General features: G+C 35.9%; 4 protein-coding genes across 4 annotated transcripts; 3 read left to right on the forward strand and 1 right to left on the reverse strand.

The window, feature by feature from the left end:
* The first annotated feature begins 404 nt into the window (after nt 1–404).
* snrpg (small nuclear ribonucleoprotein polypeptide G) lies at nt 405–2,035 on the forward strand. The gene is made up of 4 exons (XM_016290032.1): nt 405–564; nt 834–856; nt 1,323–1,447; nt 1,745–2,035. Exons 1-4 carry the CDS (start codon nt 533–535, stop codon nt 1,793–1,795), a joined length of 231 nt encoding a protein of 76 aa, XP_016145518.1. The 5' UTR covers nt 405–532; the 3' UTR covers nt 1,796–2,035.
* Nucleotides 2,036–2,454: 419 nt separating this feature from the next.
* LOC107598604 (proline synthase co-transcribed bacterial homolog protein-like) lies at nt 2,455–7,750 on the forward strand. Its single transcript, XM_016290003.1, has 8 exons — nt 2,455–2,580; nt 3,997–4,104; nt 4,195–4,230; nt 4,312–4,387; nt 4,561–4,701; nt 5,327–5,469; nt 6,625–6,723; nt 6,839–7,750. The coding sequence occupies exons 1-8, from the start codon at nt 2,491–2,493 to the stop codon at nt 6,992–6,994; spliced, it is 849 nt and encodes a 282-aa protein (XP_016145489.1). The 5' UTR covers nt 2,455–2,490; the 3' UTR covers nt 6,995–7,750.
* Nucleotides 7,751–8,660: 910 nt separating this feature from the next.
* On the reverse strand, nt 8,661–15,088 carry LOC107598625 (transmembrane emp24 domain-containing protein 4-like). The gene is made up of 5 exons (XM_016290021.1): nt 14,883–15,088; nt 14,207–14,307; nt 13,713–13,838; nt 12,930–13,076; nt 8,661–9,643 (listed from the first exon to the last, which is right to left on the reverse strand). Exons 1-5 carry the CDS (start codon nt 15,025–15,027, stop codon nt 9,494–9,496), a joined length of 669 nt encoding a protein of 222 aa, XP_016145507.1. The 5' UTR covers nt 15,028–15,088; the 3' UTR covers nt 8,661–9,493.
* Nucleotides 15,089–15,416: 328 nt separating this feature from the next.
* fam50a (family with sequence similarity 50 member A) lies at nt 15,417–27,874 on the forward strand. Its single transcript, XM_016289992.1, has 13 exons — nt 15,417–15,702; nt 18,445–18,529; nt 18,887–18,986; nt 19,587–19,717; nt 20,075–20,151; nt 23,911–23,977; nt 24,164–24,225; nt 24,392–24,468; nt 26,100–26,154; nt 26,497–26,545; nt 26,716–26,786; nt 27,160–27,270; nt 27,643–27,874. Exons 1-13 carry the CDS (start codon nt 15,427–15,429, stop codon nt 27,649–27,651), a joined length of 1,170 nt encoding a protein of 389 aa, XP_016145478.1. The 5' UTR covers nt 15,417–15,426; the 3' UTR covers nt 27,652–27,874.
* The last annotated feature ends 116 nt before the right edge of the window (nt 27,875–27,990 follow it).

The following is a 27,990-nucleotide window of genomic DNA, read 5'->3' on the forward strand; positions in this document are numbered from 1 at the left end:
ACACATACCAGCTTCATCACTGTGTCTGTCACGTGACTCTGTTCCCCTTTCGGGCTCTGTCTTTACATTTATTTTAAAAGATGAAGCTCGCGATTATGGTAAGGGGCGTTACATTTCCGACGAGTGCTTGCGGTGTTCGGCCAATCACAATGCACTGGGTCAGCTGGCCAATCAGAGCAGACTGCGCTTGTCAAAGGAGGGACTTTGTAGAAAACGAAGTGTTTGAGAGAGGCGGGGCATAGAGGACTTACAATAATGTACAGTATTTGAAAAACATTAAAGCATGTCAACATATTCTGTTACACCAAATACACCAAATAATGATCTTTTTAAAAAAGCATCATATGACCCCTTTAATGTTATTGAAGTTCATCCTCCGCTAAAGTAGGGGGCGATATTGCACGCGGTGACTGATACAGAAAATCCCGCGACCTAGTGCCTAGTACAGCACTTCCGCCACTGTTCATACATTGTTTGAAACGTGTTTCAAACGTTTTTATATTACAAAACTATTTGATCTAACGAAATAAACATGAGCAAAGCACACCCGCCCGAGCTGAAAAAGTAAGTATTTCAAGCCCTTTGATCGTAGAAATGCGATAAGTTACATTTGAGCATCGCGTTCTTCCGCGCTAGGTTAGCCGGTTTGTCTGCAGTTATTTCACAACTACATTATATTCTCATTTAACGCACAAAACCCACCTGCTACTGATTGCAATTTTATTACACGTTCATAAGATTTCGGTTTGAATGTTAGCTGCAGTATCTGTATAGTATTGGTCAGATTAGTATTGTGTTTTTAATAAAATATCGGTTTTGTTCTTTCCTTTTAGGTTTATGGACAAGAAGCTTTCACGTGAGTATTATGTGTGATTTTCTCACAAAATATTATGCAGGAAATCTGAAAGCCTCCGTAATAATATTTTCTGTCCTAAAAAATAGTTTATTTCAACAGTATTTGATTGTGATCTTGTATGTGCAGATGAATAAAATGAATAATACACTTATCTAAATGAATGTTCTACAGCAGGGGTCTCCAAACTCGGTCCTGGAGGGCCGGTGTCCTGCAGAGTTTGCCTCAACGCACCTGCCAGGAAGTTTCTAGCATGCCTAGTAAGAGCTTGATTAGTTGCTTCAGGTGTGTTTGATTAGGGTTGGAGCTAAACTCTGCAGGACACCGGCCCTCCAGGACCGAGTTTGGACAGCTCTGTTCTACAGCATGCATTAAACTCCATTATATCTCTGTTCCGAATCACTGTCACTTCAAATGGCTTCTTTGTGCGTTTGTTTTGTAAAGTCATTGTTTTCATGCACACTTTCAGTGAAGCTCAATGGTGGCCGTCATGTTCAGGGCATCTTGCGTGGATTTGATCCCTTCATGAATCTGGTCGTTGATGACTCGATAGAAATGGCTCCTGGGGGACAAATGAACAATATTGGGATGGTGGTCAGTACTTAATACCACAATCTAGTATCAAACATATTACAAAACTCATGGTGAAACATGACTAGCTGGCACTTGTATCATATAGAAAGACACTATGTTCAGATATTAGTTCAATTGTTATATTTAAATCATAATGGAGATTCAATATATCACACAAAGATCAACAAATAGACAGATACTCACTTCTCACATTTCCACCACGCTTTGCTGATTTCTTAGATCTACATTTATTTTGAGAGACTTATGTGATTTATTCTGTGCAATGATGAATGCTCTTTTGTTTTTGTGTCTCTTCAGGTGATCAGAGGAAACAGTATAATCATGTTGGAGGCTCTGGAACGAGTATGAGGATGATGCCCACTTTCTTTTCCTGCTTGTCTGTTTTGTTTTGTTTTTGTATCCAGCAAATATCAAAATTGATTTCTCATGTCTGTTTACAACGAAGACTAAATATTAAAGCAGAAATCCTTGATTTTGTTGAACAATATTGTTTTGTAAACTCCTTCCTTGTTTTTATGTATTTTCCTACGTCTAGAAATTTGTGTACACAATACATACATTTTTGTGAATAAATGGACTACAGTGTGATTAACCCAAAGTATTTTTGTAAATTCACTTTTGGTTAATATTCATTGGAAGCAATTCAATAAGCTTGACTAGTTCAAATAGTCAAATTTTGTTAATCTGAGATATTTGCCTGAAAAACTTAAATGTACAGTATTTTCCTTCTAATGAAAATATTCCTTGTCTAGTCTAGCATTAATAGATTGTTTTTCTGTTTTCCCATTTTAGGACAGGATATGATAGAAATAAAGTTAAATAAAAAATGTCTTGGTCCATGAAAATAAGTGCTGTATAAAAATAGTCTGCAATAACATTTAATTTGATAGTTTTTTAAATGCTGCCAGTATACTTTGGCATTTTTATTTACAAAGCGTCAGTACACTCTTCTTTAAATGAGGCAGGACTTTTATTTTGTCGGAAAGTTGACCGGATTTGCCCGTGACGTCACGCGAGCTAGTGTATGTGCTCGCGCTGAGGATATGTGGAGAGTAGTGATGTCTGAGGAGGTTGGGAAGAAATTGCAGGCGGTGGTGGACCGGGTGAATCAAGCAGTTTCCCGACGCCCGAAGGTCAGTTTTTCACGGCTTTCTTTCGAGTATGATACGAAACAACAATATGCTTTTGAAATGTTTTAAAAAAACAAACTCTCCACTCATGCTCACCGTGTTGTTCTGGCAGCGTTATGTAATCTGTTCAACCTTTACACACGCGAGCTCCATATAGTAACAAGGGATGAGTGACAGCTTGTTAATTATAACTTACACTTTTTGTGGCACACACAATGTATTCATAAAAGTGTTGCAAGGTATCCAGAATGATGGAATTACATTTGAATACCGTTCAACTTCTACTCAAGGATAAGGATATTGTGTGAATTCATTCATTTTGCTTGAATTTTCTGATTTTCAGCAAGTCACGCTCCAGCAAGTGAAATCTGCACGACACGCGTCAATTACATGCACTTTATGACATTATATTAAGTCCTTAAATGATACTTTTCACAGTATACAAAAGTAGCAAATGCATTGCCACATGAAGATTTTAAGTTGGATGGAGGTTGATGGTTAAAGTAAGAGCAATTGAATATGAAGAGCAATTGAAGAGAGTTATTATAATGTACATACCATATTTGACTAATCTGTTATTTTTTGCGTTATTGTCTGTATGTTGGATAATCCGTATACATTGTATATTAACTAGCAATAATTAACTAGCTAAATATGGGGTTGTATATCGGGGCAAATATTGTAATAAGAAAAAGTTTCTTTCCAACGCTGCTCTTAAAGGGGTCATATGATGCGATTTCAAGTTTTCCTTTCTCTTTGGAGTGTTACAAGCTGATTGTGCATAGATAAGATCCCTGAAGTTGCAAAGACTAAAGTCTCAAAACCAAAGAGATATTCTTTATCAAAGTTAAGACTCTGCCACGCCCCCCTAAAACGGCTCGTTCTAACACGCCCCCACATATCTACCTCACTATGTGGAAATATTTGCATAATGCCGCCCAAATGTGCACGCAAAGAAAGAAGGCGTGGTTTCAGTAACCGCAGTGTTGAAGCAGCATGTCAGGGAGACGCTGTGTGTTTCTAGGCGAAAGCAAAAGCACTTTATTTGGCCTTCCAGAAGTAGATGCATTTAGGAATCTTTAAGATTACTTACAACAGAACAGCAATGCATTTTATGAACGAGACAGAGCTGGCCAATCAGCTCTGTCTTTAAATGTCTTTCAGCTGGCCAATCAGAGCAGACTGCACTTGTCGGAAGGAGGGACTTTGTTGAAAACGAAGCGTTTGAGAGAGGCGGGGCATAGAGGATCTACAATAATGTACAGTATTTGAAAAATAATGTGTTTTTTGAACATTAAAGCATGTCAACATATTCTGTTACACCAAGTACACAAAATAATGATCTTTAAAAAAGCATCATATGACCCCTTTAAACACTCTGTTGTAAGCAAGTGACAGTATTTTACTTTTCTCTTCCAGACGTTACCATGTATTGCCCCTCGACTGGTTGCGGTTAGTAAGACTAAACCACCAGAGATGGTGGTGGAGGCTTACAAACATGGACAACGAAACTTTGGAGAGAATTATGTGAGTAAATAATTAAGAATGCATGTTTTGAAGCTTGGTCACGTTTTTCATATGAAATATCTTGTATTATATATCACCCTTTTTCCACAGGTAAATGAACTTGTTGAGAAAGCTTCCCATCCCCTGGTATGAAGTCAGACAAATTGGAATGCATTTGTTTAGTTGGTTTTGATCAGTCGTCTTAATCTATGTAAAACGTCTTTGTAGGTAGAGTCATCATGTCCTGAAATAAAATGGCATTTCATTGGTCATCTGCAAAAGAATAATGTCAACAAACTCCTGGGTGAGCAAAGCAAATCACATTTAGTTTCACTTAAAAATAGATTTACAGTAACTACCTAGTGATGTCAGACATTAATAGGTTTAAGACTTGGTTAATTTCTCTTTCTTTTATTATTTATTTCTTATTTCTTTTTTTGTTCTGAATTAACCCACATTCATTTAACTACTTCATAGGTGTCCCAAACCTGTATATGGTAGAGACGATAGACTCTATGAAACTGGCTGAAAAAGTCAACGGCTCGTGGCAAAAAATGAGAGCTGCCAACACACAGCAGTTAAAGATTATGTTGCAGATCAACACCAGCGGAGAGGAAAGTGAGTGTTCTGCGCCTGAATAATTGTATGTCTCCTGTAAACATTAGCGCAAAAAAATTTACAAACTCTATTATAAAAATCTACCTACAGTATTTAGCTATTTTATAAGAATTAAAATCAAGAATTTTGTGTGATTTGGAGTGGCAAATTTTATATTTTGTTATTTCTCAAGCCTATTTTTCATAGTTTTTTTGTCAACATGTCAACACAAACAACTTTTCCTTCGTTTCATGCATGTTATCAAAATGAACAAAAACGTATTTTAACTCTTACTGAGACACTAGTCAATAGAAATGTACCACTGAAATGTCCTTAAATGCACTACAGCATGTTTATACTGTTATGAAATCACATGTGGTGTGTTGTATTTGTGATGTTTGTAAAATGTATTGATACACAGTGGGGAAGCATCATAGTGGGATGCAGATGTGTTATGCAATTTGGTTGAAAAAGCCCATATCAAAGGTTCAGATGCTGTTTGATTTACTTTTGGACTGGATGTGAATGTCACAGTGGGCACGTCTAACAAAAACAGTTAAGCGTTATGAAATCTTTTCTCAGTGTATCAGATGACTGTTTTCCTGAGACCTCAGCATGATCATCTCTCTTGGCTGTGTTTTATCAGGTAAACATGGCCTGCCTCCCGAAGAGACTGTAAACGTGGTAAAACACATTGTGTCTCAGTGTTCTGCTCTTGACTTCGCCGGGCTCATGACAATTGGCCGTTATGGTTACGACCTCAGCGATGGCCCCAACCCTGATTTCCAGGTACGTTAGATCAGCTGATAACACATATATTTAGAGCCTCATATATTTGAAGATATTTACAAAATTTGGGGTCAGATTTTTTTTTTTTTTCTGAAAGAAGTCTCTTATGCTCATCAAGGATGCATTTATATGATAAAAAAAATAGTAATATTGTAAAATATATCATTATATATATATCATTACTCCAGTCTTCAGTGTCACATTATCCTTCAGAAATCATTCTAATATACTGATTTGGTGCTCAAGAAACTTTTCTTATTATTATCAATGCTGACAATAGTTTTGCTGCATAATAATTTTGTAGAAACGTTTATACAAGCTAGCAACATGCTAAAAGGATGTTACAACATAGTATGTGAAAAGAAAAAAGCTAAATTATTATCAGGGTTCCCACGGGTCCTTGAAATCTTTGAAAGTTTGTGAATCTGAAAAAAAAACATACATAAATACAAGTCCTTGAAAGTGCTTGAATTTATTTTGTGCAAGAAGTTTTCTGGAAAAAACTCCATATTATTCCCTCTGGTCCGCTAATGTGTTATTTCGCCAACATTTCGTGGCCTATGCATACTAGCTTGCTTGAGTTACGTTAGTTACGCGCATTTACGCGTTACGTTAAGTGTTTCCTGCATGAGGTACTTTGCCATGACGTTCACGCGTGCATAAAACTACTACGATGGTACCTCACCGTTTCACAGACACACCGTGATATTAATGTTGAATTGCTTTGCTTGTTAATAATGTAAACCCATGAGGCAAGAAAAACTTAAAAGCATGCCTTATTCATTTATCTTAAAACTTCTGTTTACATGAGCCTAGGCTCTTTTCAATAAAATCCATGCAAAAGTTAATATCAGATCATTTTAGAATACAGTATAGGATGTCCCGAATATTCTTCAGGTTTATGCAAAACAGAAATACGACAAATAGAATATCAGATCTCTGTCATATGGCCAAAAAAAAATAAAATGCTATGTGTTACACATGAAATCTGTAACAATGTATCTTACAAGGTAACACGATGTAACTTTGCTCACACTTGAAATGTGTCTCCACATTAAGTCCTTGAATTTGAGGGTATTGGACCTGGAAAGTCCTTGAAAGGTCCTTGAATTTGAAGTTAACCAAGGTGTGGGAACCCTGTTATGTTGTGTCTAGATGCTGTTGAAACGTCGTGAGGAAGTTTGTGAAAGTCTGAAGATCCCAGTAGAGCAGGTTGAGCTCAGTATGGGCATGTCTACTGATTTTGAACATGCGGTAAGTGTTGCTTCATTTCAAAATACTCTTCAACTGTACTTGATATCCATGTTCAATTTATGACAAAGTCGATTTTGTTCAATTTGTTATACATTTGAGTTGTTTCTCCAATTAGATTGAGGTCGGCTCCACCAACATACGTGTCGGCAGCACTATTTTCGGCACCCGAGAATACCCCAACACCCCGAGCCCCAGTCCGGAGAGAAAGCCAAAGGTCGTATGTGAGGAAGCAGCCAAAAAAATGGACCGGCTCACGGTCACAGAGCAATGAATGATGGGGGGGAAAAAGGTTACTGAACTAAATGTGGGACCTCTTGGGCTTGAACCCAATGACTGGGCTCACCATTCACCAGTCAAGGGCCTTTAATATGTCTTAACTAATGCTGCTGACCTGGTCTTCTCTGGTGAAAGAACTAGAAAGAAGTGTTATTTAATAACTGGAATACTAGATTTACTTCCTGAAGGTGTTTTTATTGTCAAAAGATCTCCAGAAGTGTCCTCCAGCTCTCTGTAAAATACTTGGTTTTGTGATTATTTTGAACAGATACAGGGTCAGCACATGCTCCGTTTCATTTTACCAATCATAGATGTGAGGTGTAATTTGTCATTTCCGTTAGATTAGATGTTTAACATCTAATTAAAACGATAGGATGTATTATTTTTGTTCCTAGAAGTGTGTAGGTATATTTTCTAGTGTGTCAGCGGATTGTTTTGTTCAAAATCATAAATGTAAATTATATAAATAGTTAATTTGTAGTATTGCTTTAGTATCCACTTGTTGCTTTGAAAGCTGTGTCAGTGAGATTTGTCGGGACTGACGTTTGTGTGGTGTTGTCGTCATGTAATTCATGTAGTATTTCATATCACTCTAAACACTGGTGTTGAATTTAGCACTGATCGACAGCCACACTGGTTTCAGTACAGAACATAGAAATATGCAATTAAATTAGTGCAGAGATGAGCAGCTACATGGCGTTTTCTGTGAGGTTGAAGGTCTGAGGCCTTTTACTATGCAAGAGAGGGATTGTCCTGATTCTTAGAAGCTTGTTTAGAGGCAATCACATCATAATTTTTTATATATATTTTTTGGATTAATACAGTATTGTTTAAAAGTAATAGGTTTACTGTTTGTGGTTCGTTGTGAAAAGCTTAAACCGAAATCAACATCCTTTTTCAATCAGTGTGTCAAATAACATCTTGTATCTTGACAATAGATAGTTGTCCATACATATTTAATTGATTTAGATGAGTTGAGCAATAAAACAATAGAAAAAAATGGTTTGTGTGGCATGTATAAACGCAGTGGTCAACTTTAGTATTTCATTTTTTTAAAAATTAATATAAAATATACATATAAAATGATATACAAAATAATTGGTAGGATTTTGTTTCTAAAGTACTCTTATGCTCACCAAGTCTGCATTTATTTGATCAAAAGTACAGTAAGAACAGTAAAAAAAAAAAGCTACATTATAAATGTCTTTATTGTAAATTCATCCTTGGTGAATAAAAGTATTGTTAATCTTTTTTTAAACCCTTACTGACCTCAAAGTTTAGAATGGTAGTGTTTGTGTATTTGTATATAAAAGATACAGCTTTTTTTATTCTATCATAAGTTAAGTACATTATGCTGCTCATTCATGAAGACAAAGAACGTTTGTAAATTTGAAAACGCATTTAATTCAAAGAAACAACTCAACTAAAATAGACACCGAAACTAAAACAGTGTTAATGAATCATGTGTCAAACATAATGTAAAGACTGAGTACCGAGTGTACAGTTAGGTATCTGCATGCACACTGATGAACAGATTATTACAAAGCTTGAATGACACTTGAGAAAACAGAGCTGCATAAATCTATAAATTACCTTCAAATGTTCACATATGGAGGATTTTGACATTGTGCATCAGGCGAACCAGCTTTTTTTTATTTTTTTATAAATTGGTACTTGTAAGAAGAAGGCAGTACAAAAATGTCCAAAGATCCTATAAACAACATATAGCCTTGAAATTGAAGAAGAACCCAGTAAACCTATAGTTTTCATTAAATTACAGACATTCCTGTCCATTGTAACTACTGGAATTGTATTTTAAATGTGGCCAATGCAGTAAATAAATAAAGCATGAAACAGAACATAGATTAAGAACAACAAAAATCATATTTTATAAACCACCAAGTAAGAAAATCCCTAAAATATGTATTTATTTTTTGGTCTAAACAGCTACTATGCAAGCTACAGTCATTTAGCTTGAATCATTCTCCCTCAAAATCATGAAGATCAAACCTATCTGAGAGCCCAAGACAGATAGAATCTGAAAACAAAGCCACAAATTTGTCAAAGTCATCAAAATACTTCAATATATACATATTAAAAATGTTGAGAAATGCTGAAATGATTAGTTTTAGCTTGATTCTTCACATTTAGCAGTAATACAACCGTGAAGTCAACAGTAGTTTCCATGCACCCATAATGATCATCACTTTAAAGGCATAACATTTTCATATCACACATTTTAGTAAAATAAACAACGTTCTAGATGCTAGATATGTATGATAAATGGGTATCAGGTATACAGCAGAATTAAGGGTTGTTAATGTTCTGCCTGTCCAAGCTCATTGTGTCTGAATTTATCTGCTCGAGATAAAGTTGTACCGAACTGAATTTAAAAAGAAAAAACTGAAATGAAGCACTGAGTATTTCCATGCTTGACAACCATAACGGCAGTGAATGTTACTTGAGTTATTGTCTTTGTAATGCTGTCTGATCTTCACACCAGCTTTTTGGCCTCAAAGAAGCTCTTGAGATGTCTCATTTGCCAGATGCCGGTGATGATGAGGATGAAGGTCTGAGCGATAGACCACCACAGAACTCGCTGGTTCGTGCTCTCGCTCGTCATACGGAAACGCTCCTCACGGTACTGTGGGAAAAAAATCATTGTGAGCGCAAACGCAATACAACCCATATGGATACTGGGCGATAACATTGACAACTAGATGCCGGTTTAACTTTAGTAATACTGAAATACTTTTCTTAGTTATTTTTATTTTGTAACTATTGTTATATTTTCATTTTTTATTTTATTTTTTTTAAGTTTTAGTAATTTAGCTGTTTTTGCGATTTTTATTAGTTTCTGTTTTTTAAAATACGTCTATTGTTTTAGTCATTTTTATTTCAGATTTTAGTTAAGTTCAAGTCAAGCTAAATGAAAATAAAAAATGTTGCCTTGGAAATTTTTGTATTTTATTTCATATTATATTACAAAAAACAAAAATGTTTTTTTTTTTATAGTCATAGTTTATATTTTCCATTTTAATTTTATAAAATTTTTTTGTAATTTTGCTTTTGTCATTTTTATTAGTGTATTTTTTATTCAGTTTAGTACATCAGGTTAAAGTAAATGAAAATAAGAAAAGTTTATATTTTGTTTATACTATTTTAAGTAACAAAAATGTTTTTTAACGTCTTAGTTTATATTTCCACTTTTTATTGTAATATTATTTAAAAGTTTAGTAATTCTGCAGTTTGTCATTTTTTTTATTCGTGTTTTTTAATAAACATACCTATATATTTTATATGAATTTTTATTTCAGTTTTTAAGTACATCAGGTTAAAGTAAATGAAAATAAGAAATTTTTATATTTTATGTTTATTTTAAGTAACAATAATGTTTTTTTATCCACCTTTTTCTTGTCGTAAAAATGGGCGCGGCCATTTGGAAAATATATGGGTCTGGCTTCCGGTTTCATCTGCGTCCACTCCGTCCAGCTATTTTTAGCTGAGCAAAACAGTTCGTTTTGCTGCTTGATATTGAAAGTTGGTGTGTCTTATCATATTATTTTAATGTATTATCTGAAATTATGAACACACTGGTTTGTAGTGCAAACCGTTTTACCGTTTACTGCACGTTGTTATTCTCCTCGTTATTTACCTATAGCGGCTAATGAACCGGAAGTCTCACCCATAGGCTTACTTCCGCGTTGAAGAAAAAGGTGGATACAGGGTTCGTACGGTCATGAAAAACCTGGAAAAGTCATGGAATTTTAAAACACCAATTTCCAGGCCTGGAAAAGTTTTGGAAAAGTCATTGAAATCTATTTCACAAAACTCTGTATAATAGAATTGTGTTTAATCAGGTCCTGAATTTCGGTGCGGGATTGCGCAGAGGCTATATCACATAGTTTTATTCATTCCTGCAGCTTTTGACTTTAAAATGATGGATATTCACACATTTATTCAATAGCCTATAGCATGTAGGTTTGATGAGTAAATAATCAAATCAGTCATTTGAAAACAGCGTGAGTGATTCAGCTGTATACGTCATCTCTCTTTGACTTTCTCTTCAAACGGCTTCACATCGGCACATCTTGTCTGCGCTACAAGAGCCGCTGCACGCTGCGATACAAGACTTTAACTCGTGTTTCGGGACAGTCCTGAGCGGGACATTGCGATGTTGCGAAATTGCGATGGGTTAAATAAACTCAATAAGCAGACAGACTACAGTCAAGCGCAGACCAGTATTGAAGTGCACAGGAAATAAGCAGCAGTCATATTTAAACCAGTTTAAATTAATATTGAGTATTGATTGATGTTCACTTGGATTTTTCTCCCATCGAGGGAACTTAATACTCTGTCATTAGACGAGCTATTCATTTGGAAAATGTTTTTGTTTGTTAAATTTTAAGTCTAGGTTTTAGTTAAGTTTTATTATTTTTTTTTTAAGTAACAACCAAGCGGCCAGTGGCAGACAGTGAATTAATCATAGCCTATGTTTGATCAATTTAGCCTTCTCAAATCATCACCACTTGACTAAAATAAAATCTATAGGCCTATATAAAATGCTTAAAAAAAATGTAAGTTTAAATGGTTATCCTAGATAAATGTGTGCTATTAGGAGCGTATCCAATCGTTTGTGCAGAGAAGCTAAAGCGCGCTTTGGAGTCGCCAGCACGATCACTTGCATTTTTTTCTTATAACAGTGGAAGCAACCAGTCATTTTTGCTCATAAAGGTAAGAGAAATACATCATTCGGGACTGTTAAGGGTCTACTTTTATTTGTGTGCACTCACAATATCAGCATACGTTGTACTTTTTTAGAAAGCAAACAGGATACGCTTTCTGCTGTCTCGGTCTTGAGCAGGAGCGCTTCACAAAAATGAACCGAAACCCTGCGAATATTCTATTTCCCCTGGAGCATTCATCATGGTAATTACTTGCTGGCGTTTTGCGGCAAGCTTTGCGTGCTCTTTAACATGGAACTCTTCCAGCACTCGCTGCTGCTGACCAAAAACCCCCGTCCGAGCCACTCTTGACAGTCGCGGTAGCACGGTCTCGTGTTGTTTCCACCAGCGCAGCAAATCTTTGTCATCTCCATAATAATTGATGGATGTCTAAAATATAAACATAAGGAGGAAGCAAGCCTGATGCCTGGCCCGTGTCTGAGCTATGACGTGAAAATTGTCCCAAAGCCATACATAAGTTGGGGCTGTTGGGCTCGGGCTGAAATGCAGGGCTCTAAAGCGCAGCTTGTTGCATTTAAGCAGCAAAAATACACACAAAATGACACCAAAATGGCCATCCTGGCCACACAGTTAAATAAATGATAATATTCAGTGATGTGAAATGTGGAGTAAGGTCTGGCGCAGTTGCAGCTTGTACTTATTACTAAAACAAGAAAGCAAATGAGTAGCATGAATAGTCATTCATTTTAGTTAACATATGCTATGATAATTTGAACAGATTTTTATTCTTATTGTAAAATAATGGAACATTTAGGTCATGAATATTGTCTCAAAAGTCATGGAAATGTATTGGTAAAAATGTGTACGAACCCTGTTTATGGTATTAGTTTATATTTTCTGCAGTTTGTCATTTCAGTTGTAGTTTTAATCATTTTAGTACATCAAGTTAAACTAAATGAAAATAAAAAATGTTAACTTGGAAATGTTTATAATTTATATTAACGTATATTCTATTTCAAGTAATGGAATGTTTTTTATGGTCTTAGTTTTAACTATAATAACCCCACTAGATACAGTACTAATATTGATAAGACTGATGCCCAAAATGTTAAACATCCAGAGCAGATACCTATTTTCAGCAATTGTGCAAAAGTAAGTTTAAGTGGCTTAAGTTGGCCAGTCAACCAACACCACCTCTCTGTACCGTAACCTAAAACTACTGTAGTTTCTGCAGCTGAAACTCACCCGCTGGTAGTTCTGCTCTTTCTGGATCTGTTCCACCTGGTCTAGAAGTTGTCGGGCCCTCAGCTGCAGCTCGGTCAGTTTGTCTTTGGCTGCGATCTCGGGGTAGTTGTTGGTGTGTTCACCAACCTGAATGTCCAAGTGGACTCTCTGCAGGACAGCATGATTATAAGGTTTCGCTCGTTTATGTTCAGTTATACTGTATTATATTAAAATAGATACTGTAATTGTCATTTTATTATGTATAAATTGCTATACTGAGATATAGGTAATTTCGAAAATTTGAAAACAAAACTTGAGCCATATTAATAATATATTTGCTTGAATTTGTTAACCAAACCATTGAACTAAAGCTGAAATAAAATAAAATAGAAACATTAGATGGAAAAAAATTTTGAAAATGAGAAATGTTGCCTTAGCAATTAACTGAAATAAAATAGGTTTAAGTGCAATGTAGTTTTATTTCAGTTTTAGTATAATTACTAAAACTAATACTGAACTAAAAATGAATAGAAATAGAAAAAAAATGTCAAAAGCACAAAATGTAAACTAAAATGAAAACTGAAATATAAAAAAAGCTAATTCGAAATATGAAATACTATAAAATAAATTATATCACTAAAATATCACTGCATTTGACATGAATTATCTGATGTAATTTATTAAATATAGAGACTACACATTGCACAGCATTACTCAAAAATGCCTGATGAATGTCTTGGACTGCAACTATGGAACTTATTGTGTTCTCTACATCTATCTGCTCTATCATGGTTCCAGCCATACCAGTTTCCCCCCAGCAAACAGTGCCATCTTGGTGGAGTTGGAGTGGAGGCAGATTTGATGCTCGCCTGGTGTGTGGGACGTGAAGGTGAAACGGCCATCTGAGCCGTACTGACGGGACAGGATGATCTGAAAAATGCAGAGAGAATGTGAAAACGACTTCACAGAAATATATCGGTATCCAAATATATTATAGCCATGTATTGCCATATATAACCCTATTAACTGTTATACAGCAAACATATACAGTGCCGTGAAAAGGTTTTTGCCCCCTTCCTGTTTTGTTTATTTTTTGCATATTTGTCACACGTAAAAGTTTAATATACAATTTTAATATTACGCAAAGATAATGCAAGTAAATACAAAATGCAGTTTTTAAATGATAATTTCATTTATTAAGGGAAAAAAGCGGTCCAAACCTACCTGGCCCTATGTGAAAAGTTTCACACCACTGTATCATATAGTTTGTAGAGTATAAACAAAAATAGAAAGGCTACCTTGGCATCGGGATCTTTGATTTCCACATGCATGCCTAAACCAGGGGTGGATGGGAGAAAAGAGCCAGCCTGTTTGTCCCACAACTGTGTTCTGTATCTCCCTAAAAAGACATCAATATGTTACCGGCATTCTCAACAGCACCATTAAAGGAATAGTTCAAACAAAATCTATTCACACAAGTCATTAACTGATGGCCTGGAGCGGTGTGGATTACTTGTGGATTGTTTTGTTTTTATCAGCTGTTTGGATTCTCATTCTGAGGGCATTTTTGAGTGAATTATTCAGTATACAGTACGTATATGATAGTACATATACACATGCATTGTCTACTGTCAACATAACTGTTATTTCTATATTATTTCTGATTATTATAAACAAACTGTAAATGCAGGCTGTAGCTACTGGTTGCACCTGTACCTCAGGAACCCAAGCAAGATGCTGCACCTGCCACATCCTTGATCATGCTGATCTACTAAAAGCCCTCCTTTATTTGGACAGATGGACGCAGATAAGCACATCCAAACTTAAATCAGATTTGACATCAGCTGTCTTCATGTTAAGTGTTTTAAATAAGACAAACGATGAATTACACTACTGGTATATGATCCAGATGGATGAATCAACTAGCCGACAAAGCTAACCGATCGCAGAGAGCCGATTTGACAATGGACGTACCGATCACCATGGTTTCGTCGGGTATTTCTTCAATAAAACATTTCTTCTCCGTCTCTCCGATATGGAAATAAAGGGCTTGGCTTGGAGAAAGCCACGCAAATAGAAGCATAAGCCCTGTACTGGACACCACCGCCTTCATCTCCATCCAAATCACCTCTCACTCAATCCAGGGATGCGAATCGATTTCAGAGTCGCTCGATTCTCACTCCTGACCTACAGTCTCCCAACGGGCCTTTGTTTAGTAAAAGTCCGCTCATGTTGAAGTTTATCTGAGGAAAAATACTTACTTCATTTTAATAATTAATAATAATGTAATAAAACGAATAACATATTAGATTTCAGGAAATATATCTCGTGTTTGTATACCTGTATTGCTGATTTTCCATGTAAAATAAATTAGTCTATTTGAAAGTGGTTTTCACATAAAGCTATAATTATATAAAACTATACTTCTTAGCTGCAGCAATAATAATAATGAAACTCATTGATAATGTATTTTATTATCATGTTTCAGGCAAGCAACTGAGAAGACTTTTACTTTGGAATGCAGTTATGTCGCTCATCAACCGGAAGCAGAACTGCGGTTAATTACCCACCGCCTGCTTCGTTCGAGAAGTTTCTCGTTTGTTTAATGGACGATTTCAGGAGTTATTTTGAATTTTTCCAGTGTTTTTATTTCTATTTCTACGCATCTTGTGAAAGAGCTGCAATGGCGCAGTATAAGGGAGCGGCGAGTGAAGCGGGGAGAGCGATGCAGCTCATGAAGAAGAGAGAAAGAGAGCGAGAGCAGCTCGAGCATCTTAAACAGAAGATAGCAGAGGCAAGAGAGCCTGAGTAACAAACACAACCACAACATACAAACACACTGCTCATTCTACCGGCTCTGACTACTTTACTGCTATAGATAGCGGCAGGGGGTTCCTTCATAAGTGTAATGCCATTATATAGCATAGTATATATTGTGTAACCCAGAATATGATTGTTATTTCTCTTGCCCATAGAGAATGGGAATCTGCGTCGGATTCCGCCATGTTTTAGGTCACGCTCAGGAGCACACAGTGTAAACACACGCAAATCACCACAGAAAAAGCAGACCGTTTACTATTAATTTTTTATTTTTTTTTAAAAACCATCTTACATACTCGTAGAATAAAACGAACTAATATGTAAATCTTTAAATAAATAAAATCGCTCTGTGGTTTGTCTGAGAGGCTGCAAATATTCATTATTCAGTCTGCACTACAGTGGTACTGGATTACTGGATAACTGCTAAAACACTGGTCAGAGCAGCAGAACCATGGCTATATATATAAAAAAAGAATACATAGCTAGATCTCAAACAGTGGATCATTTATCATTGTTACATATCGTCAAATTGTTCAGTAAAACTGCTCAGTGTAAAGAATTAAGTCATTATAGATGTAACAGAGCTTACTAGAAGCTGCTTTGAAACGATGTGTATTGTGGATGCTCTATAAATACTAACTATTAAAATAACTATTAGAGATGCAATGAGTGAAATGAATGAATGAATGAAACTTAATCCGTGCAAATAAGTGGCTGGGTATCAACTAGCTGCCGCAAGATAACGTTTCCATATATGATTTTCTTCTATTTGTGGTGTGAGGGCTTACAGTTTAATGCAAACCACTGCATATAATAAATCTACAGAGATCAATTATTAAGACACGTTATTTGAGTTGTTTACCATACCGAGTTTCAGTGTAACTTTCATGTAAAATGTAGACATTTTATATTATTTTATGTTTATATGATTCAACTTAAGATCGCGTTGGAATGATTAACGCTTACTGTATCAACATAGCATTAATCAAAAGCAGAGGTATTTAATGCAGACATTGACAAGGGCTATAGCATGTCTGCAGGAAATACCTCAGCTTTTTCAGCTTTCTATTGCTGAAAAAAGCATGTTTTTCACACCGGCCTTGCAAAGGGCTATGGCAAATGACGTGAAGTGAGTCTTAGCCACTCCAACACGAGCTTAAGTAGAATAATATAAACATTAAATAATATTAAACGTCTACATTCACTATTATCCAGTCTCTGCTGTAGCTTCCGTGACCTAAATTCCCAGAATGCATTGCCACTGTGACGACACATTCCCATTCTCTATACTGAGTGTCCTGTTGGTTACAGTGTTTACTTCCTTTTTAATTATATTTTCATTAAATATTTATTTATAGACAGCATAAAGTCACATGAGAATTTTATGATCTGATGGAACGTTATGCTAACTTCATTAGTGTAGTTTATGTATTAAAAGGGTCATATGATGCGATTTCAAGTTCTCCTTTCTCTTTGGAGTGTTACAAGCTGATTGTGCATAGATAAGATCCCCGAAGTTGCAAATGTCTATTTTGAAAGATGAAGCTCGCGATTATGGTAAGGGGCGTTACATTTCCGACGAGTGCATGCGGTGTTCGGCCAATCACAATGCACTGGGTCAGCTGGCCAATCAGAGCAAACTGCGCTTGTTGGAAGGAGGGACTTTGTAGAAAACGAAGCGTTTGAGAGAGGCGGGGCATAGAGGACCTACAATAATGTACAGTATTTGAAAAAGAATGTGTTTTTTTAACATTAAAGCATGTCAACATATTCTGTTACACCAAATACAGAAAATAATGATCTTTATAAAAGCATCATATGACCCCTTTAATGTAACCATAGGTAAAACATGACTGGCTCCTCATTTCCATGGTAAATGTAGCTATGGATTCTTGTTTAAACCACATTTTGAAAAAGTACATGTAGAAGATACGTCAACACGGAGTATAAATATTCACAGATTTCGCCAAAAAATGTTCTTGTTCATTAATTTACTATAGTAAAATCATGTGCTTGTAAAATTGCAGTCATATGTGTTCACAGATGTGTTCAGTTTTGTATATATGGTGGCCCCAAGTAGTATACACTTAAGTAATTTATGATAGCAATATATGATATACCATAATATATTTAAATAATATTAGTGCTGTCAAACGATCAATCGCGATTAATTGCATCCAAAATAAGTTTTTGTTTACATAATATATGCGTGTGTACTGTGTATATTTATGTGTATATATAAACACACACATGCATGTGTATATATTTTTGAAAAACATGTTTTGTTGATATTTAAAATATTTATATTTACATATCATACAAATTATATATGAATATAAATATATACGTATATATAATATATACATGTAAATATTTTTAAACATATACATGTATGTTTGTGTATTTATATATATAACGATTAATCGTTTGACGGCACTAAATAATACTTAAAATAATAAATAATTTAATAATAATTTTTTTACTCTTAAGACACATTTCAAATGTCCCTTTCAAGCAATGATAAAACATTATATACTTTTTTGGAGCTACTCTGTCAACTACTGAGCTGTAAACTTTACGTAATTATTGTTGATGATTTGAGTGCTGTTATAAAGTATCATTACAACAATCCTCATATGCAACCCAAATCACTCTAAACAGCTTTTACTTTATGTATAACATCCGGCCTAACTGACCTTAACCTTTTCCTTTCCAGGACAACATGGTGAAGTCCAACATTGATAAAAAGTTCTCCACTCATTATGATGCTGTGGAGCAAGAGCTCAAGTCCAGCACTGTTGGTAAGTGAATATTAGAATTGCTATGACTTATTACGGATCTGACATGTCTCTGTAGTGGGTTTTATAGAAAAATATAGACATTGTTGCCATGACTAGAGCTGTTGTTTGATTATCATTAGATTGTCATCACACTGCAAAATGCTTTAATTTTATTACACATCCCATCTGAATTTGGCAACCCTAGTCATAATACACAACCTTCTTTGGAGTTATTTTATTTAAGCCAATAGGCTTAATTTGTAGGGTGAATTATTGTAAATTCAAGGACACTTTTTGTCCTTGAGATGACTGTGAAAAAATATCCAAATTAATTCTATTTGAAATCACTGTATGAGTAAAGGATGTTGTTCTCTCCAGGTCTGGTGACTCTGAATGACATGAAAGCGAAGCAGGAAGCTCTGGTCAAAGAACGAGAGAAACAGCTTGCCAAGAAGGAGCAGTCAAAAGAGCTACAGCTGTAAGCCATTTTCATTTATTTGAACTTTGCGTTTTGCTAAAATGGTCTTTGCTAATGAATTGATGTGTAAAGTTAAGTTCATAGTTTTAGCTTTCGTTTAAAACCCGTGTCAAATTTAGCAGGTAAAAATGTATTTATTTAACTTTTATTTCAATGGTGACCGTACCTTATTCCATATTTTTGAAGTCCAATTACCTGTTGCAATATTGTCACTGCGGGCATCAACAAAAGGTAGTGAAGTCTGGGCCTCTTGACAGAGACTTTTCTCTATGTTCAGCCTAGTGTGTCTTTGTTTTCCTTCAGCTGTGTCTCAATTGGTTTTAGCTGCACTGGCCAGTAATAATACTTGAAATTGGGAAAACCCACTCCTCTATTGGTCTTTATAAGCTGTAGAGCTTCGCATTTAATTCTCAGCCTCAGCCTCAGCCTCAGCCCTGCCCAGAAAAATGTAGAGGTCAGATTAAGTATTTTTTTAACCAGCTTTTAAGATTAAGACGGCTGAATACTGTTGAATACATCCTGCTTTTCTTTGTTTCTTTTTTCCTTTAAAATCTGTGTAAGGTTTGATCTTAAAGCTTCATGTTTGGTCTATTATTGTAGGAAGCTGGAGAAACAGAAGGAGAAGAAAAGAAAGGAAGAGCAGAAAAGGAAGATTGCCAGTTTATCCTTCAGTCCAGATGAAGGAGTGGAGGAAGAAGAAGAGGAGGAAGAGGAACCTGAGGAGGAGATATGTATGACATTTTACTTTGGAGTTTTCAACGGAAGTTGAACAGATGTCTACAAAACTGTCACTCTTCCTAACAAATGTTTCAGTAAGCTTTCAATAAGTGCAGAGTTCTATGGTCCCATATGGTTTAAATGCATTCTGCTTAGTTTACCCTAAAACCCGCACAAAAATTGCGAAAAGGTCTGTATATTTAGTACTGCTAATGAATCTTAGATTCTTAATTCCTAACCAGTATTTTAAAGTTGTGCAGCCAATATGTAAAACTGCTGTTATTAGTTTTGGCAGTAATTTTTATTTTTTATATTTATTTAAATTTTTTACACTAATAACATTTTGAATGTTGTACGCTTGTGTTTAACAGGCATACCTGTAAAGAAGAAAAAACTAGGGAAGAACCCAGATGTGGACACCAGTTTCCTGCCAGACAGGGACAGAGAGGTAAATATCCTGCTCTTGAGGCTCTGTTAACACGTTTACCTAGTTTATATTCAATAAACAGATTAGAGAAGCAAAAATAAATAAACTGCATAAAATAATTGCATTTGCTTTCCGTGTGTGGAGTGATTGTCCCAAAGACCTCTTTTTAGGGCTGCAACTAACGATTATTTTGATAATCGATTAGTTGGCTGATTATTTTTTAAATTAATCAGATTTAATAAAGGCCTCTTTTTTTTAATTGACAAAACACACTATTCCACATCCTACCCAATGCTGTCCTTCAAACAAACGTGACAACTGAATGCTATGAAAACATACTGCATTGTGAAGATATCTCTATGCTATACATTGTGTAAAAGAGTTATAAGCACAGTTTAAATGGTCATTTAAACAGACAAATGGACAAAGGACAGTTTAATTCCTTATATAAAAATAGAAATGATAATGAAGATAGTAAAGAAAAACACAAACTCCGTGTTAACAGATAAGAGGAATGTTCTGCAGCAACACACACATTCACTCTGAACACAGTAACCTGTTACTGTCTTTTCTTTATTCTGTAAATGTAAGAAACCTCTTACATTTCAATCACACTGTTATTCCTTTACTGTTACTATCATAAAATATGTGAATTACATGTTTACTTTTAAACCTAAATTTAACGTCCAGTAACAGATATATCAGCAAAATGAATATTATTGCGCTGAATATTAGTTTATTCCTCTTTACTGCGTTCCGTCTGTCGCGCATGCACGTGCCGGCGCTCGTTCAGTGAAGTTCAACGACTGTCAGGACGAGCCTTCATGCAAAATAGAAACATTCACGTGAATATGTAACATTTACAGAAAAGGATATTACCGTAAAATGCAGTTTATGCGCTGAGGAAACCTATCTCACACATTAAACAGCACATGCATCTGTCGAAGCGCCTGACAGGACAAGCCATGTTAAAGGGGTCATATGATGTTGCTAAAAAGAGCATTATTTGGTGTAATGAAATGTTATGCGGTTTAAGAAAAAACACATTATTTTCCACATACTGTACATTATTGTTTCTTTTCTATGCCCCTTCTTTCTGAAACGCGCCAATTTTTACAAAGCTCATCGTTCTGAAAAGGAAAGTGTGCTCTGAATTGGCCAGCTATCCAGTGCGTTGTGATTGGCCGAATACCTCAAGCGTGTGACGGAAATGTTACGCCCCTTAACATACTGTGATGCCCTGTCCGGCTGGAGCGACGAGAGACAAAAATGTTAAACCCCATTATAAACGAGGCATTTGTTGCATCCAGTGGGGACATAATTACTGATTATAATGACTTATACTGTCTTTTTACGCATTGCGTTGTATCGCGCCGCGTAAACATAAAACCGTGTCTGCATTTGTGATCGGAGAAATGACAAAGAACAAGTGCTACTCTACACTGCTCAAAACTTTAGTTTGAATCGTCAGTGGCAAATTCTTTAAATATAAAAAACATACTTGCAGTCTGTGAGTCAGAACAGCCGGCATTGTAGTCTACTCTTCCAGGATCAGCAAACAGTCCTCCATAAAATGCGCTGGACACATCGGAATATTTTGGTTGAACTGTTCTGGAACAGTGTTGTAAATACAACTTAACCACTGATTTCTAGTCGTGTCCTCTTTTGAAAGACCAAACAAAGTATTTTCACTTTCGCAACGAAACGCACAGTGTCTTCACAACATGGTGGCGGCGGTGGCAGCAACAATAAAGTTACACATTCTTTCTTTGCGTGAACATTTGGGCGGCGTTATGCAAATCTTCCCACACAGTGACCTAGATATGTGGGGGCGTGTTTAAACGAAGCGTTTTAGGAGAGCGTGGGACCGGTCTTAACTTTTATAAAGAATATCTCTTTGGGTTTGAGACTTCAGTCTTTGCAACTTTAGGGATCTTATCTATTCACAAACAACTTGTAACACTCCAAAGAGCAAGGAAAACTGGAAATCGCATCATATGACCCCTTTAAACATTACGCTAATGCATTAGCTTGAAGTTTAAAATAAAGCATTCTCATGTTTCGGTCAGCTTGGATCACGCATCTTTCCTGCAGCAGCTAACTCTTTCATCTGCTATTTTTAGATGCATTTTGTCCATAGAAATGCGTTATTCAATGCTGTAATTTGACGTGACTGAAGGAAGTTTTCCGTGCGCGGTGGGCAGACGCGACTAATCGATTATGACATTCGTTGTCAATTATTTTCATTATCAATTTTATCGATTAGTTGTTGCAGCCCTATGTCTTTTTATGGATCTGAATGCAGTTATACAAGACTGTTGGTTTAACATGAGTTTCCTCTGGGCTGTACATCAAATAAAAGTATGCAGTTTTTGGTATTTGCAGAGACGTTGCTCAGGTGTGATCAGACATTGAGACATCAGTCTGAGCTTTATGATAAAGCTGCATACCAATGTCAACTGCCACAAGAATTATGGTTTTGCTTAGAGGTCGACCGATAGGGGTTTTTCACTGGCCGATGCCGATATTTAGAAATCAGGGCAGCCGATATATGATGGCGATTTTTTTGGCCTATATGTTTGGTCGATTTTCTTTTTTTTTTTTTTTTCTTCTCATAAAAGTGAGTTTAAGTAAATAATTATTGCAGGGTACAAGATAGTAATAGTAGTAGTAGCCTAATTCAGAGTAATAATACATGGCTCAAAACTTAAGCACCCTCTCAAAACCGTTCTGAAGCATGCTTTTTGTTTATGTTTGCTGACAGACACCAGTGTTTCCTACAGACTTGCAAATGCAAATACGCCAGCAGGAGGCGCTGTTGGAGCGGGAGATATAGCGGTTTCCCCGGTAACAGCTGTAATCTAATAACCACTGTGACTGCGCTCACAAACACTACTTTATCAGGCATTACAGGAAAGACTAAATGAAAATGACACAGAAGCTTTTCTGAAGACAGTCAGTTCTTTTCAAAGATACATTCATATAAAAACACCCTCGCTGCATTTTAATTTTGAAACGTGCCGTGATCAGGTTATTCAACGAAGTAATAACTCAATTTATGGGAAACACTGGACACTGCTATAAGTCAAATAGGGTAAGACGTAATTACGCTTTCGAAACGGTCGGATTTGCCCTGCCATCATTAGCATGAATTGTGCTTGAGCTTGAATTAATCATGATTAATCACATCCAAAATAAACGTTTTTGTTTACATAACGTGTATACTGTGAATATTTCTTATGTATATATAAATACACACACATGCATGTATATATTTAAGAAAAATGTTTTGTTTATATATAAAATATTTATATTTATATATAAAATAAATTATATATGAATATATATATACATTGAAAAATATATGCATGCATGTTTGTGTATTTATATATACATAAGAAATATACACAAAACACACGTTATGTAAAAAAAACTTAATTTATATATATATTATATTTTTTAACAGCATATATTAGCTTTTTTGATATTCTATCAGCTGCCTAAAAAATGCAAATGAAATTATTTTGTAATCACATCATGCCACAGATGCTGTCAATAGAGTTTTTTTCTTAAATTTTTTTAAGAGTTTTTAGTTTTAAAGCCCCCACAAGTTTTGTTGCTTGTAGTCCATGACTGTAAACTCGTGAACTCCTAAAAATTGGGGAAAGTTGCATTTAGTAGCTAAAAGCATTTGAAAAAAACTGTTGATTTTGGGAAAACGTATCTAAAAGCTTATGAATAAGATGTTTTTTGTATGTAACTGTGCGTAAAATGTTTCAGGAAGAAGAAAATCGATTAAGAGAAGAACTCCGGCAGGAGTGGGAAAGAAAACAAGAGAAGATTAAAAGTAAGATATGAAGATCATAAAGTGCCGTTATGTAAATTATCTTTTGTTTAATATTTCTGAACCTGGCCAAAGGTGCGGTTAAATCTATAGACTTACTCCTAATTTTTGACTTGTCTAGTCATAAATCCTCATGCAACCACCAGCCAAACGCAGCATACGACAAACCTGTTCTTTGGCTCATTTTAGGTGAAGAAATTGAAATCACTTTCAGCTACTGGGATGGCTCAGGGCATCGCAAAACTGTCAAGGTAAATGCAGGTTATCCAATTTTGTACTACATGTAACCCAAAATTGTATACATTGTTGCTACTATGTTGCATGTGCAAAGTGGACAAACATGTTCTAATGCATGTTCTGTATTGTAAAATTGTGCTCCATTCAGTTTAATATACATTTGTGTATGTGTTTTTGTAGATGAAGAAAGGCAACACAATTCAGCAGTTTCTCCAGAGGGCCCTGGAAGTTTTGAGAAAAGACTTCAGTGAGCTGAGGTAAACATTCCTTGCCTCCTGCTATTAAAACACTTAAGTACACAAGAATTAGTCCAGCTATAGTTGACAGTTTTAGAGTTTCTTAAAATCTTTCAGCTGTGTAAAATTGCTTGAAAGTCCTTAAGAATAGTGTAGGTAAGCTCAGGTTTTAGGCGTAGATTCTGTGTTAATCAAATGTTGCAAATTAATTCAAGAAAAAAAGAGACATTCAGGCTAATCAGAATATTATTTATTTTAAATTTATGAAGGTTTACATTAGTTCTGGGCGGTATACCGGTTCATACCGAATACCGGTGTTTATTTTTTGTTATGATATGAACTTTAAAAAAAATACCGCAATATCGCAAAACAACGTTCGGAACGCGACACTGTTTGAAAGGGGTCCCTTTTCACTGTTGCACTGTGGTGAGGGAACAGCTGTGTGTGTTACTAAGCGTGAAAGTTCCGAAACTGAAGCTTTAGAACTAATAGAACGTGATGACACAGAAGAACTCATCCACAATATCCACATTGACCGCCACAAATATCCACCGCCCCCTGCCATCAGCTCCCGCGTCTCACACGAGCGCGACTTTAGCACTAGATTTAGCAACTTTCAGACCCATTTAGCGGCTTTTTTTCCATAGAATATTCATACTGACAAACCTAGCGACTTTTTTGGATAAACCTTAGCTATGGTTCAGTTGGAAGATTTCGCCAGTGCTGTCCCACGAACATGAGGTCTGACTTTCCTGGAGAAGTGCCACCTCTCTCTGTGTTTGTTCTGTGCAGTGAGCGGCAGAGAAGCAGCGCATTCAGTTGGCCGCACCGCATCCGACTCGTCAATAAATGAGTACAATACAGCGTTTCCTAGCACCTGTCGCTTACTGATTGTTTGGAATTATAAATATGAGTGTAGTTAGTCTGTTAATATAACATGCACTTTTTTGTTTGATGTTTTTTTTAGTTTGTTACTCAGATGCAGGCAGTGTGCTGCATGAGACAAAAAAGTAATATAGCCAAAATAACCGCATAGCCGCTCTTTAGTGTCGATGCATGCTGATTTTATCAGACAATGCCGCGATTATAAGAGAGTGACTCCTGGTTAACATGTATTAAAAGGGGTCGTGTTTAGTCACTATTTAGTGTGGTATTTTTTGACAATATTCACTCATCATGACCGTAAAATAGGGAATTCTAAGTCAATATGTTGCAGTATTTCCTCTCTCACTCAGTAGAAAATATGGTTAACACCCGGTCATGCATGAAAAAAAAAATTCCGTCATGCACAGTGAAACCGGTATAATTTTGAAAAATACCGTGATATCAATTTTTGGTCATACCGCCCAGCACTAGTTTACATAAATTTGTTAGTTTTGGTTTTCTTCAGAACATCAGTGAGTCATGCTCCAGTTAAAATGCAGTCTAACTCGGTGAGTAAATATTGAATGTATGCTCAGTCTAATTAGGTTTCCTTGAATTTCAAATGCATACAGAAAGCACGTCGTATTTAATTTTCAAGTGTGCTGTTAGTGTCATGTAACAAAATCCAGACAGCTCTGTGAGCAAAGAAGGCTTCTTATGTTACAGATGTTTTGTTCTTTTATTTTTTTAACTATGAGTTAATATCAAAGTCTGTTGGTGTCCTTCAGATCAGCAGGTGTGGAGCATCTCATGTACATTAAAGAGGATTTGATAATTCCACATGTGAGTAAAGTTTCCACAACCAAACTAATGCTTTAAAAGGATCAAAACTTCAAGTGCTTGTGTAAATGTTTATTCTTCTAAATCTTCTCTTATGTAATCCTAAATCATTGCAAGATGTGTCATTGTTTATAACTCTCAAAGCCTATACGTCGCATAAATGTCAGAATTTGTGACAAGCACATGTACACATTTTACAACGTAAACTGCTTTACAATGTTTTAAGGGCATGTTAGTAAGCGTTTCCCTGATTAGAAAGAAAGGCGGTAGTAAATCACAGATTATAGTTCATTTGTCCTGTCAAAACACATCTTTCAGTGACTTAAAAACCCGCTTTTCTTGCAGCACCACAGTTTCTATGATTTCATTGTCACAAAAGCAAGAGGCAAAAGTGGTAAGTTCCTACTTTATCCACCACATTTAGTTTGACAGGCTCCCATGTGGCTTGTTTTATTTCGGAAAATAGCTATTAAATGTAACATTAGCCTGCTATTTTCTGTGTTGTTTCTCTGTTTATGGTACTGAATTACCATAATTCCCTTTCCCTTTCCTCTTTCTCCTCAGGGCCTCTTTTCAGTTTTGATGTGCATGATGACATTCGGCTGGTGAACGATGCCACAGTTGAGAAAGATGAGGTAAGGTTGACTATCAGCATAATGTCTGATCCACATTTTGGGCAAGAACCACTCAAATTTGACAGGATGAGACCTACGTGTTTTTTTATGTGGTGTTTTGGGGCAGGTGAATGTGAAATTGGATAGTTCTTGTAGCAAATTAGCATTTGTGCTCCAGGATATGTTGTTTTTACATTATTAATTGTCTTGAACAACTCTAAGTCTTTCAAACATTTGATGTCACGAGACTTGCACAATCAGCGACATGTTTTTCCTCATTGTTTCTACCTGGGAACTTGTAAACACAGTGTTTCTTGGCGTTGCATAGAAGCCAGCCACATTATATATAGGCTCGGTTAAATTCAAAGGTCTTTGTGTCTCTTCATTTATCTAGTCTCATGCGGGAAAAGTGGTGCTGAGGAGCTGGTATGAGAAAAACAAACACATCTTCCCTGCCAGCCGCTGGGAGCCATACGATCCTGAAAAGAAATGGGACAAATACACTGTGAGTATTTGCAGGCCAGTCATTGTTTTTTTGCATTTGCATTAAAGACCTGAGCTGTCTTGACACTGAAATTGCCATTTTACATGTCTGGATTGAATACAAGTCTCCAAAGTTGCCTGCAGCTTTATGTTCAGTAACAGAACCATATGAAAGAAGCTTTGTGAACGTGGCATGTGTAATCGTGACATGGCCCTAACCAAAACCAAAAACCGATGTGTTCCAGGACTTGCTAAAAAGGTTTTTGATAGATGAAAACAAGATCTCGGAAGAGTACAAATAAATCATGGCAATGTTATGGGTCTACTGTGGTTAAAAAAATGCTTTGGTTGGATTCATAGCATGTTAACATACACATTTTGCATTACTTTTCAGGTTCGGTGAGATGCTAAATCTACAAGAGTTCCTGAACCATCTTTTTTGAGTATCTATAACAGTTTGGACCCACGTTTTCATTGTATGAAGATTGTAAACATTCTCTCATACGCTCGTAGTCAGATCTTACACAGAACTAACCTGACATGTTCTCCTTGATTGTCATGACTGTTTCAGTTATCTCTTGAATCTTATTCAAAAATAAATTCCTCATTTATGTACCTTTGCAAGTTTTCCCGTTTAATCATTTCATAATTGCTCCATTGCTACTACCAGCACTTTTTGAAGATTGTTGTTGTTCACGTATTGAAAGATTTGTAGTTTCCCGGGAATAAAACCACCATTGTT

The sequence above is a fragment of the Sinocyclocheilus grahami genome, unplaced genomic scaffold, assembly GCF_001515645.1.
Source record: "Sinocyclocheilus grahami isolate Dianchi unplaced genomic scaffold, SAMN03320097.WGS_v1.1 scaffold13.1, whole genome shotgun sequence".
NCBI classification, from domain to species: domain Eukaryota; kingdom Metazoa; phylum Chordata; class Actinopteri; order Cypriniformes; family Cyprinidae; genus Sinocyclocheilus; species Sinocyclocheilus grahami.

Bases quoted from the DNA above. Each gene is read 5' to 3' on its own strand.
- snrpg (XM_016290032.1), top strand. From the start codon at position 533: ATGAGCAAAGCACACCCGCCCGAGCTGAAAAA. The intron at 857-1,322 runs GTGAGTATTATG...GCACACTTTCAG, and splicing joins TATGGACAAGAAGCTTTCAC to TGAAGCTCAATGGTGGCCGT. The intron at 1,448-1,744 runs GTCAGTACTTAA...GTGTCTCTTCAG, and splicing joins TGAACAATATTGGGATGGTG to GTGATCAGAGGAAACAGTAT.
- LOC107598604 (XM_016290003.1), top strand. From the start codon at position 2,491: ATGTGGAGAGTAGTGATGTCTGAGGAGGTTGGGAAGAAATTGCAGGCG. The intron at 4,105-4,194 runs GTGAGTAAATAA...CTTTTTCCACAG, and splicing joins GAAACTTTGGAGAGAATTAT to GTAAATGAACTTGTTGAGAA. The intron at 4,702-5,326 runs GTGAGTGTTCTG...GTGTTTTATCAG, and splicing joins CAACACCAGCGGAGAGGAAA to GTAAACATGGCCTGCCTCCC.
- LOC107598625 (XM_016290021.1), bottom strand. From the start codon at position 15,027: ATGGAGATGAAGGCGGTGGTGTCCAGTACAGGGCTTATGCTTCTATTT. The intron at 13,077-13,712 runs GTATGGCTGGAA...GCTGTCCTGCAG, and splicing joins TGTTTGCTGGGGGGAAACTG to AGAGTCCACTTGGACATTCA. The intron at 9,644-12,929 runs GTGAGTTTCAGC...TTTTTCCCACAG, and splicing joins AAGAGCAGAACTACCAGCGG to TACCGTGAGGAGCGTTTCCG.
- fam50a (XM_016289992.1), top strand. From the start codon at position 15,427: ATGCAGTTATGTCGCTCATCAACCGGAAGCAGAACTGCGGTTAATTAC. The intron at 19,718-20,074 runs GTATGACATTTT...TGTGTTTAACAG, and splicing joins GGAACCTGAGGAGGAGATAT to GCATACCTGTAAAGAAGAAA. The intron at 23,978-24,163 runs GTAAGATATGAA...GGCTCATTTTAG, and splicing joins AAAACAAGAGAAGATTAAAA to GTGAAGAAATTGAAATCACT.